The 12,953-nt window shown below is 45.5% G+C and overlaps 1 protein-coding gene across 2 annotated transcripts in view; it reads right to left on the minus strand.

Annotated features, from left to right (window-relative positions):
* The window catches only part of trak1a (trafficking protein, kinesin binding 1a), a 268,008-nt gene that overhangs the window by 161,605 nt on the left and 93,450 nt on the right, over positions 1-12,953 (minus strand). Inside the window, exon 2 of one of the 2 annotated variants that reach the window (XM_063070077.1) lies at positions 10,808-11,106. Coding sequence is in view for 1 of the 2 variants with exons in the window: in XM_063070074.1 (XP_062926144.1) it covers positions 7,128-7,140 (13 nt within the window). In the remaining variant the exon portion in view is untranslated. Of the gene's footprint in view, positions 1-7,127; positions 7,146-10,807; positions 11,107-12,953 lie in introns of those variants that run through there. The other variant, XM_063070074.1, reaches the window with a different exon arrangement.

Raw genomic sequence — 12,953 nt, forward strand, 5'->3', positions numbered from 1 at the left:
CAGGATAATCCAAATGTTTGCAGCATTTGCCTGGCCTGGTTCTGGCCAAGGGTCAGTGACAGGAGATGTTGTTCATGCTCCCCGCCCAAAGGTCACAGGTGATGGGCCCTGCTTGCCTGACGTGCACACGCTGGTAGTGGTGATCGATCTCGGTGCAGGGTGTGTCTGCTCCAGGGGAGCTGCAGTCTGTACCCACCAGGTGGTGTTGTTGGCTAGCTAGTTGAACCAAGAGTACATTTGGGACAGAGGGGAATCCTGGTGTCACCTTTCTAGTGGATCAGGGTGATGTGGGGGAAGGGGAGGTGCAGCGAAGTCAAGATGGCGCTAAACAGCAAATCCTTTGCTTGCATCTTCGCAAATAGCTCTATTTCTATCTTTAATATTTCTTCTTCCTTTTCAAGTTTCTTTTGAAGATCCTGACGTGGAGTTACATTCTGACTTTGGTTCTTTGTGGGAATAGGGCCTGCTGCTTTTTGATATCCCAAGGATGCGGCCTGGAGGACTGGCGCGTCTTCAGGGTTCCGGATTATCGTGGTTCTGGAGACATGCTGAACCTAAGCCAATGCCCTGACTGAGTTGTCGCGGGAGAACATGAAACATCGGGAGCAGTGGGTTAGCTGCCAGGGGGTTCTGTGTCCAGAGAGCTGGGCCTTCCTGGGGCAGATTGTCTGGGTGCAGAGCTCAGAAAAGCAACGCAACAGACTTTTAACATCGTAAATTAGTGAGTTGTTTGTTACGTCTCTCCTCTCGCTGTGAAAATAGGGACACCTCTTTTTCCCTTACTAGGGGGAGAGACAGAGAGCCTGTGCTATATCAAATTACCGGGTGAACGAGTAGTCTTTGGGGTACTGCAAGTCTGTGTCTTTATTGATGCTTTGCTGCATGCTTGAGAGCTCGGTGGAGGGCACTGATGCTTTTTTGCTGGTGTGTGGCGGGGGGGTCGTTGCCTTGTTACTGCTTGTATGTGGGAGGGGGAGCTGAAGAGGGAGCTTTGGGATTTTAACGTATTAACTGTCATTCATTATTTGGGGCACTCTTTTTTTGTGGATGTTTGCAAAGAAAAGGAATTTCAGGATGTGTATTGTATACATTTCTCTGACATTACCTGAAAGGGGGAGGATTAGAGGGGTGTTACACCTCCTCTGATGGCGTGGGGAAGGCAGCGATCGTACCTCCAAAGGTGTACGAGGTACAGCGGGAGAAGCAGGCCCACAAATCTATACTGCTGGCTTCAAATAAATGAAACTGTGCTGTAGAAATTGGGGCAGATTTTCTTCTGTTATCATCCCTTCCACTTTGATTTCCTTATTCTCATCCCGTTCAAACCAAAATCTCTCAGGGTTTCAGACACTAGCAGGTTCTGAGGACCTGCATCAAGTGGCTGGTAGGGAGACAGCCCCACACAGGTAAAATCAAGATGGAGAAAATATTCTGAGCATTAAGGTTGTAACAGAGGGCTCATTATTGACCCTAGATGAGTTCACTTTGTGCAGAGTTTCAGGGAACACTGGTATTAAGCATTTCAGTGAGAAGAGAGCTGTGCTTCTCTCACATCACCCGTCAATAGATTGTGGGCTACGAAGACCTAACCGCTGAGTTCCAGAGTGACCATCCAGTGCGATGCTGACGGAAAGTCGCACTGTCTGCAGGATGAGTTAAGACACAGTGGCCCTGCCTGGCTTCTGAGACGGACATTACAGACCCCGAGACATTCCCCGCACCAGCACTCATCTGCAATCGGTGCCAATGGAAGAAATCCCTGCTCGCTGCAGCACCAACAAGCTCTATAATGTCAGAAGAGTCATCTCCAGAATGAAAGGTAGAAACTGACCCATCAACTTGACCAGCTGCACATCAGCAATCTCCTGACACTATTTCCCAGCGCCTGTCCTCTCCAGTGTCCATCTCCAGGCCAAGTCACCTATAGCTTATAGCAGCTTGCTGTGCATAAATTGGCCACTGTGTTGACAGTTTGCAGCAGTAACTGTACAGGTTAAAATATTCTGCACGTAGAGTTTGTGAAAAGAACAAAGAACATGTTTCTTCTCTTAAAATCCTCCATTTGTACCAAATCCAAAACTGATGTAAACAGTCACAAAGCTGGGCAATTTCTCCAAGTCTGCACTGTATATAACCTAATACGACAAGACCTATTTTATCCAGAAAGTAAAACAGCTCTAACTACCACACGCATTTGACATGGCATGAGATTGACCTGTGATGTGCCACCACATCCAGGCTATTACAGAGATAAAACTGATAAAACAAAGAGGACAGCCTCCTGTTTGAGAGCCAGCATTAACTCACCCTCAGAGAACTCACAGTTTTGCTCAGGTTCTGGCAGAATTCCACTCCTCTGAATTGTTCATAACCCAGACAACTCAAAAGTTGAAAACGTGGCTGTGAAACAAGTTCCTATATAGTAGAAAATGCCTGTGGTCCCAAAACAAATCAATACCGCCAGTCTTCCAAACACTTATTAATATGTATGGGTTGTCTGAAAATTGAGCATGTAAGACCATAAAACATAAGGTATAGGAGCAGAATTAGGCCATTTGGCCCATCGTATCTGCTCTGTTATTTAATCATGGCTGATCCAATTTTCCTCTCAGCCCCATATCCTGCCTTCTCCCTTCATGCCCAGACCAATCAACCTCTGCCTAAAATATACATAAAGACTTGGCCTTCACAGCTGCCTGTGGCAAAGTGCTCCTCTCCCCTTTTCTTTCTTCCATGGCCTTCTGTTCTCTCCTGTCGGACTCCCCCTTCTCCAGCCCTGTATCTCTTTCACTAATCAACTTCCCAGCTCTTTACTTCACCCTTCCCCCTCCCAATTTCATCCAGCGCCTTGTGTTTCTCCCTGCCCTCCCCCCACTGTAAAATCTACTCATTTTCTTTCTCCAGCCCTGCTGAAGGGTCTTTGCCCGAAATGTTGGCCGTACTTTTTCCCCATAGATGCTGGCTGGCTTGCTGAGTTCCTCCAGCATTTTGGGTGTGTTGCTTAGATTTCCAGCATCTGCAGATTTTCTCTTGTTTGACACTAAACATACAGACAGCCAGGAAAACTTTAAAACATAGACTACTGCATTAGGGTAGGGTTAGACTACTGCATGCTACAGAAGGAGTTTTGTTCCTAGAAAACTATGCACAGTGCAATTTTCTGTAATGCAAAGCTACTCTGTATGCAGAGCAGCTCTGTGGCCACTTCCCTCAATAATAAGTACATCACTTTGGATACTCTTGAGGGGAGCGACCTACCGGGGGAAGTGGCAGCAAACCAAACCTCTGGCACCGAGGCTCAAAAAGGCAGTGGGAAGAAGAGGAGAGCAGTAGTGACAGGGGACTCCATAAATAGAGGAGCAGAAAGCTGATTCTGTGGAATGAGAGACACCCGGATGGTATGTTGTCTCTCAGGTGCCAGCATCAGGGATGTCTCAGATTGGGTCCATGGTGCTCGGGGGGGGGGGGGGGGGGGGGGGGTCGAGCATCTGGAAGTTGAGGTACATATTGTTACCAATGAAAAGAGAGAGCAGTAATATTGGAATTTAGGCAGTAAGCTGAAAAGTAGGACCTCCAAGGTAATAATCTCTGGATTGCTCTGTGCCATGTGCCACTGAGGGTACGAATAGGATGATTTGGCAGATGAATGTGTGGCCGAGGAATTGGTGCAGGCAGCAGAGTTTCAGATTTCTGGATCATTGCGAAGAATGACCTGTACAAAACGATGGGTAACACCTGAACTCATTGGGGACCAATATCCTTGCAGGCTGTTGGGGAGGATTTAAACTAACTTGGTAGGGGATGGGAACTGGAGTGATAGGGCTGAGGATGGGGCAGTTGGCATACAAGTTGATGCAGTGTGTAGTGAGACTGTGTGGAAGAACAGGCAGATCAAAGGGCAAGATTGCAGTCAGTGGGGTGAGGCAAGTGCAACAGGGGGTTGAAATCAATAAGAGAAATGAAGGTGTTATATTTTAATGGATGCAGTATATGGAATAAGATAGATAATCTTGTAGCGCAGTTACAGACTGGCAGTAATGCTGCTGTGGGCAACTCCGAGTTATAGTTAAAAGATCATAGCTGGGAGCTTAGCATCAAAAGGAAAGGCAGGTTGGCTGATGGGGTGGGGAGGCTCTGTTGATTAAAAGTGAACTCAAATCCTTATAAATGTAGGGTTCTCAGTAATATTAACTGCTAACTGTTAATAATGAAATGGCTTCTCTGTAGAGTTAAAATGAAATGGCTTCTCTGTAATGTTAACTGATGAGGTAAGGTTCTCTGAAGCAGCATGTTTGAGCTATAATTAGTGATAACAGGACTTGCATTCATTTGCCAACCAATGGAAGAAATGTTATTCTTTCTGTCTGTGTGAAAGCTGTTAGTTTGCGTGGACTTGGGGGGGTTTCAGCGAGGAAGAATGAAGAGGAAGGATGTGCTGGATGCGCTCTGGTAGACCACCATGTTTGGTCCCAGGCGGCGGGTCGAGGGGGTCGGAGGGGATTGAATGGTGGAGAGAAGACTCCATTAATTGAGCTGCAACGGTTGTGCACGAAGTGGGTGAACTCTGATAAGTTTGGTGCCTTTTTCTTTCCCATTTGTATTTGTATCTCTATTAACCACATAGTCACATTAAGAGTTATAAAGTGTAATCAGTTAATCGTACCTTGTGTGCTATCTGATATTTTATGTGTGAGTTTGTACTGGGGTGCATTACACAGCATCTACACAAACGTGAGACACGGTTTGGCGGGCGGACGGGGTTTCCCCTAGACAAACGTGAGTCAATAGCCCGAAGCATTACATAAAGAAGTGACTTATGATCAGAAGGTATAGAGTCATTGAGGGTAGAGTTAAGGAACTGCAAGGTAAAAAGACCCTGATGGGAGTTATATACTGGCCTCTGAATGGGAGACAGAAAAGGCATGAACAAAGGGAAATGTTACAATCATGGGAGTATTAAAAAGTGTAGAGACAGTTTGTAGAATACCTATGCCTTTTAGAGCAGCTTGTGGTTGAGCCCACTAGGGGATCAGCTATTCTGAATAGCAAAGCAACTAAAAAGGCTATAAAGAGCAAAGATGAAATATGAAGGTAAGCTAGCCAAGAATGTAAAACAGGATAGGAAAAGATTTCTCAGATATGTAAAGAGTGAAAAAGATTGACAAGAGTGGATATCAGAGCACTGGAAAATCACACTGGGGGGGTAATATTGGGGGACAAAGAAATGGCGAAAGAACTCAGTAAGTATTTTGCATCAGTCTTCACAGTGGAAGACACTAGCAATATGCCAGAAGTGCAAGAGTGTCAGGAGGCAGAAGTGAGTGCAGTTGCTATTGCTGAGGAGAAGTGCTTGGGAAGCTGAAAGGTCTGAAGGTAGATGAGTCACCTGGACCTGATGGACTACACCCCAGGGTTCTGAAAGAGGTAACTGAAGATATCGTGGATTCATAAGTATTGATCCTTGAAGAATCACTAGACTTCAGAACACTGGAAAATTGCAAATGTCACTCCACTCTTCAAGAAGTGAGAGAGGCAAAAGAAAGGAAATTATAGACCAGTTAGCCTGACTTCAGTGGTTGGAAAAATAATGGAGTCTATTATTAAGGATTTGGTTTCGGGGTATTTGGAGGGACATGATAAAATAGGCTAATGTCACCAGAGTTTTCTAATGGAGAAATCTTGACCTGAAATCTTTTGGAATTCTTTGAGACGGTAACAGGCAGTGGATGTTGTTCATTTGGACTTCTAGAAATCCTTGGACAACAGGCTGCTAATGAGGCTGCTTAACAAGATCAGAGCCCATAGTATTACAGGAAAGGTACTAGTGTGGATAGAAGATTGGTTGACTGGTAAGAGACAAAGAGTGGGAATAAAAGGGACTTTTTTCTGATTGGCTGACAGTGACTAGAGATGTGTCACAGAGGCCAGTATTGGGACAGTTTCTCTTCACGTTGTACAATATGTCAATAATTTGAATGAAGGAATTGTTGGCCTTGTGGCCAAGTTTGCAGACGATACAAAGATAGTGTTGAGAAAGTAGAGAGTATACAGAAGAACTTAGTCAAATTGAGGAAATGGGCAAAGAAATGATCGATTTAATATAGTGTAGGGAAGTGCACGGGCATGCACTTTGGCAGAAGGAATAATGGCATGGACTATTTTCGAAACTGAGAGAAAATTCATAAAAAAACAAAGGTGAAAGGGACTTGGGAGTCCTCATGCAGGATTGTCTAAAGGTCTACTTGTAGGTTGAGTCAGTGGTGAGGAAGGCAAATGTAATGTTAACACTCATTTCAAGAGGACTAGAAAACAAAAGCAAGGATATACTGCTGAGGCTTTACAAGGTATTGGAGTATCAAGAGCAGTTTTGGGCCCGTTATCTAAGAAACAATATGCTGGCTTTGGGAAGAGTCCAGAGGATGATCATGAGAATGATTCTGGGAATGAAAGGGTCAACACATGAAGAGTGCTTGGTAGCTCTGAGACTGCACACTCAGGGGTTCAGAAGAATGAGGGAAGATCGCATTGCAACCTATCGAGCATTGAAAGGTCTGGATAAAGTATATGTGGCGAGGATATTTCCTATAGTGGAGGTATCTAGAACCAGATAGACACTCATTTAGAACAGAGATGATGAAAAATTACTTTAGCCGACGGTGGTGAATCTGTGGAACTAATTGCCACAGACAGCTGTGGAGGCCAAGTCATTGGGCATATTTAAGGCGGAGGCTAATAGGCTCTTGATTAATCAGGGTGTCAAAGGTTACAAGGAGAAGGCAGGAGAATAGGGTTGAGGGGAATAATAAATCAGTCATGATGGAGTGTTAGAGCAAACTCGATGGACCAAATAGCTTAATTCTGCTCCTATGTCTTATGGTCAGCTGCAAGTGACATGAAGGTAACATCCACTTATAAATTACAAATATATACCTTTAGAAATTGTAAAGGTTGATAACTATCTGCCTGAGAAATCTAAAGATAAAGGTTGAATTTATTTGTCATAAGTGCATTGAAATTCTGTGAAATGTGTTTTTTCCATCAAATTAAATCAATGTGGGTTGTGCTAAGCTGTCCACAATTGTCACCATGCTTCCGACACAAAAACAGCATGCCCAAAACTCACTAACCCTGGTTGTACATCTTTTGAAGGTGGGAAGAAACTGGAGCACTTGGAAGAAATCTACATGGTAAAGGGAAGAAGGTACAAACATTTTATAGATCACAGTAGGAATTGATCTTACAGCAGCCGTTGCAAAGTGACTGCACTAATTATTATGTTGTCATGCTGCCCCAGCACAGTAATTACGTACAAAAGCTGAAATTAATACTTTAATTTTAGATACAGCTGTTGCTGGCATCCATAGTTTATTGACTTCATGTAAACTAGCATGAGAAGTTATGTCTATTCATAAATCCCCTCTCAACATTCTGTAAGATGATGGGTGCGATGTTCAGGAAATTCACAGATTCATCTGCAAACTTTACTACATAAGCAAATCTTTCGGAGGACAGTAAGAGCCAAGTTGGTCACTTACTTGAGGGAGAAGTGGCGCGAGGTTTAAAAAGAGATTAGGCCCTTTCGGGATTTTTTGGCAGCCTTCAATCATCACCAGCACTTGCTTGTGGGAGAGGTGGAGCCAAGTTTTAAAAGAACCCAAGGCCTTTCAGGACCTTTTGATGGGCTTCAGTCGTATCAATACTAGGCACTTGGCAAAAGCCAATAAAAAGAAGCAAAGCAGCCATTGTGGGAGTGTGCCAATGTTGGAGTGATCAGACTTTGGCTCAAGAGATGTAGCTGACAGGAACTGAAAGCTCTAAGCAAGTTTATCTTATTTTTTTTCTTTTCCTTGTCTACCCGTACAAAGCTGGAATGGAAAGAATGAGTCAGGGTTAGTGGAAAGGAATGTCCTTCACAAGAGATGAGGGAACTCTAGGAGACCTGCAGTCACCCTGATAACTACACCTGTACAAGGTGCATCCAGCTACATGTTAAGGAAAGGTTGCTGCCCGTGGACGACCTTCAGCTTGCACAGGAAACTGAGTGGGTGATATATAGGAGGTAAATTGCAGGACGCAGGTAGCTGGGTGATTGTCAGGAGATGGAAAGGGAATAGGCAGCCAGTGCCAAGTACTCCTGTGGCCATTCCCCTAAATAATAAGTATACCATGTTGGACACTGGTTGGGGGGTGATGACCTACCAGGCAAAAGCCGCAGCAACCAGGTCTGGCTGTGTGGCTCAGAAGGGAAGGGGGATGAAGGGGAGTCAGTTGTGATAGAGAATTCCAGAGCTCCACAGAGGGGCAGACAGGAGATTCTGTGGACACGAGCCAAACTCCCAAATGGTATGTGGCTTCCCAGGTGCCACGGTCAGGGATTTCTCAGATCAGGTCCACGGCATTTTAAAGGATGAACAGCGGCTAGTGTTTACAGGGAAAATTCAAAATGCACAGGATAAACAGATTGCAAAGATGAAGAGGTATTCTAAAGGGAGAATGAGGGAACTGGGGCTCACAAAGGAAGAAAAGAAAAAGAGGGTATATCATAGAGCAAAAAATAGTGGGAAGGTAGATGATTAGGAAGCTTTTAAAAACTGACAGATGCTAACTAAAAATGCTATAAAGAGAGCAAAAATGATAATATGAAGGCAAGTTAGGCAATAATATGAAACAGGGTACATAAAGATTTTTCAGATACATAGAGTAAAAGAGAGACAAGAGTGAATATTGGAGGCTGGAAAATTACGCCAGAGGAGTAGTATTCTGAGACAAAGAAATCACAGACAAATTCAGTAAGTATTTTGCATCAGCATTCACATACAAGCCTCTGAACAGTAGCCAGAATGGAGGCTACAAATTACAAAAGGAGATAGAAACGGCAGGTGAAAAGGTCGATTTTACAATAGTCATGGGGAATTTCAAAATGCAGGTAGATTGGGAAAATCAGGTTGGTGCTGAATCCCAAGAGAGGGAATTTGTAGACTACTTGCAAGATGGCTTCTTAGAGTAGCATGTGGTTGAGATCACTAGGGGAAAGGCAATTCTAGATTGGATATTGTGTAATGAACCAGATTTGACAAGGGAGCTTAAGGTAAAGGGAGCCTTAGGAGCCAGTAATCATCATATAGAATTCACCCCGCAGTTTGAGAGGGAGAAGCTACAATCATATGTATCAGAATTACACTGGAGATAAGCAAGTTACAGAGGCATGAAGGAGAAGTTGACAAAAGCTGATTGGAAGGTGACTCTAGCAGGAATGATGGCAGAGCAACAATGGTTAGAGTTTCTGGGAGCAATTAGAAAGGCACAAGATAGATACACCGCAAAGAAGAAAACATAATTTAAAGGGAGAATGAGACAACTGTGGCTGACACAGCATAAAAACTAAAGAGAGGGCATATAATGTAACAAAAATCTGTGGGAAGCTTTTAAAAACAAATAAAATGCAACTAAAAAACCAATAAGGAGAGAAAAGATGAACTATGAAGGCAAGCTATAAAACAATATAAAAGTGGATACCAAAAGTTTTTTCAGACATACTGTATAAAGAGTAAAAAAGAGGCAAGAGTGGATATCAGACCACAGGAAAATGATGCTGGAGAGGTAGTAATGGGCGACAAAGAAATGGCAGACAAACTCATTAAGTATTTTGTTTCAAAAGGACCAGAATATGAAGCAAGAGTGTAATGCTGAGGCTGTATTAGGCATCGGTCAGACCATACGTGGAATACTGAGCCATTTTGGGCCTCGTATCCAAGAAAAGATGTGCTGGCATTGGAGAGTATCCAGAGGAGGCTCACGAGAATGATTTCGGAATGTAAGGGTTAATGTTTGAGGAGTATTTGATTGCTCTAGACCTGTACTTGCTGGAGTTTAGAAGAATGGGGGGGGGGGAATCTTACTGCAACCTATTGAATTTTAAAAGGCTGAGGTGGAGTGGATGTAGAGAAGATATTACCTTTAGCGGGGGAGTCCAGGAGGAGAGGGCACAGCCTCATAACTGGACGTCCATTTAGAGCAAAGAGGAGGAGGAAATTTTTATCCAGAGGGTGCTAAATCTATGGAATTCTTTGCCACTAATACTACTATAGAAGTCAATTCACTGGTTATAATTAAAGCAGATGTTGATAAGTTCTGATTAGTAATGGTAAGGGTGTCGAAGGTTACGAGGAGAAATCAGGAAAATCGGGTTGAGAGGGATAATAAATCAGCCATGAAAAAAATTCCAGATTTCTGGGCCATGTGGCCTAATTCTACTCCTATGGCCTATGGTCTGAGAAAAAAGGAGAACTTAGTCTCCATCTCTGAAGACTCAATGGGCCATATGGTCTAATTCTACTCCTATGTCCTATGGCCTGAGAAAAACGGAGAACTCTGAAGCCTGTCTGTTCTATACTGAGGTGAAAAGGGGAATATTGCAAATGTGCTCCTGAACTAGGTGATTCCAGGGTGAACATGAAGGACATGAATGCTCACACAGTAATGACACTCAGGTCAGGAAGGGAGTGGTGAACTCATAAACCTGCTGCTTGTGGCCTGTTCAGTGCACGAGGCCATGGAGGAAAGGTCATGGAGGGATTGGGTGATTAACTGCAGGTCAGCAGTGGAGAGTCAGTGATAGAGCAAGTTGCATACAAGAAACCCAAGATCAAGACCCATGTCTGTTTACTCTCTTTGCTATTCCTCGACAGGAAGGGGTGGTCACCTTCTGATTGTGAGTGCAAAGTTCGGGAAGTGGTTCGGTCCTCTGTCACGAGCACAAAGACCACAACAGTTTGCATTACTGTGACACGAAATGTCAGTGACATACCAGTAATGGTGCAGGCATCCTTGTGCTCCTCACTGCAGGCAGCATCTTCCAGCTCTCCTGCCTCCCTCACGTAGAGCACCTCATGGGTGCCTGCGTCACAGGCGGGCAATAGGCAATCCGACAGCTCCGGGGCAGACAGGGTGTCAGCCGAGATGTTTCCACTGAGGGCTGCGGTGTCCAGTTTGGCAAGTTTCACCGGGTCCAATAGATGGCCATCGGCAGGCTGATTGCTGAACCCTGGATCAGGCCCTGGGGAAACCAATTCCGGTACCACACCAGTTCCAATATCCTTGGCACACCTGTAATGATAAAGCACACACCATCACACTCCAGACCCTCACTCCCAGACCCAATATTACTCTCCAGACCCAATATCACTCTCCAGGCCCACCATCACTCACCAGACCCTCACTCCCAGACACACCCTCACTTCCCAGACACACCATCACTCCCCAGACACACCATCACTCCCCAGACTCACCCAATATTCTCCAGACTATCACATCACTCTCCAGACCCTCACTCCCAGACTCACCCATCACTTTCCAAACCCTCACTCTCCAGACTCACCATCACTCTCCAGACCCTCACTCTCAGACCCACCATCACTCTCCAGACCCTCACTCCCACACCCACCATCACTCTCCAGACCCTCACTCCCACACCCACCATCACTCTCCAGACCATCCATCACACTCCAGACCCTCACTCCCAGACCCAACATCACTGTCCAGACCCACCCATCACACTCCAGACCCTCACTCCCACACCCATCACTCTCCAGACCCACCATCACTCTCCAGATCCTCACTCTCCAGACTCACCCATCACTCTCCAGAACCTCACTCCCAGACTCACCCATCACTCTCCAGACCCTCACTCCCAGACTCACCCATCACTCTCCAGACCCATTCCCACACCCACCATCACTCTCCAGACTCACCCATCACTCTCCAAACCATCACTCCCAGACTCACTATCACTCTCCAGACTCTCACTCCCAGACCCACCACTCTCCAGACCCTCACTCCCAGACTCACCCATCACTCTCCAGACCCTTACTCCTCAGACACATCCATCACTCTCCAGACTCATGATCTCTCTCCAGACTCACCATCACTCCCCAGACTCTCACTCCCAGACTCACCCATCACTCTCCAGACTCACCATCACTCTTCAGACTAACCATCACTCTCCAGACCCTCACTCCCAGACACACCCTCACTCCCAGACACACCTTCACTCCCAGACTTACGATCACTCCCCAGACTCTCACATCACTCTCCAGATTCACCCATCACTCTCCAGACCCTCACTCCCAGACACCCCATCACTCTCCAGACCCTTACTCCCAGACACACCATCACTCTCCAGGCCCTCACTCCCAGACTCACCCATCACTCTCCAGACCCTCACTCCCAGACACACCATCACTCTCCAGACTCACCATCACTCTCCAGACCCTCACTCCCAGACACACCATCATGCTCTGGAGTTTCCCTCTCATGATAAAGACCTGATCTATCCCATGATAAATTGGATCCTGGATTTCCTCATTTGCAGTCCCCAGTCAGTTCGGCAAAACCATCTCCTCCACAATCTTCATCAGCACAAGTACACCACAGGGCTGTGTGTTCGGCCCTCTGCTCTACTCGCTATATACCTATGACTGTGTGGCTAAGCACAGCTCCAACACCACATTCAAGTGTGCTGATGACCCCATGTTGAGGGCCAAATCAAAGGCGGTGATGAATCAGCATACATGAGGAAGACTTCAGGAGAGAAACGAGAGGTCCATGAATCATGCAAGGATGAGAGGTGGAGAGGGTCAGTAATTTTAAATTCCTGGGTGTCACTATCTCAGAGGACCTGTCCTGGACCCATCAAGCAAGTGTGAATGCAAAGAAGGCATGACAGCGCCTCTAGTTCTTTAGGAATCTGCGGACATTCGGCATGAGATCAGAAGTTTTGACAAACTTCTACGGATGTGGTGGAAAGTGTGCTGACTGTCTGCATTATGGCCTTGTATGGGAACACCAATGCCTTCGAACAGAAAATCCTACAAAATGTAGTGGATTCAGCCCAGTACATCACGAGTAAAACCCTCCCAACTAGCATCCATCATCAAAAGTCCTCACCACACAGG

The sequence above is a fragment of the Mobula hypostoma genome, chromosome 17 (genome assembly GCF_963921235.1).
Source record: "Mobula hypostoma chromosome 17, sMobHyp1.1, whole genome shotgun sequence".
Classification (NCBI taxonomy): Eukaryota; Metazoa; Chordata; class Chondrichthyes; order Myliobatiformes; family Myliobatidae; genus Mobula; species Mobula hypostoma.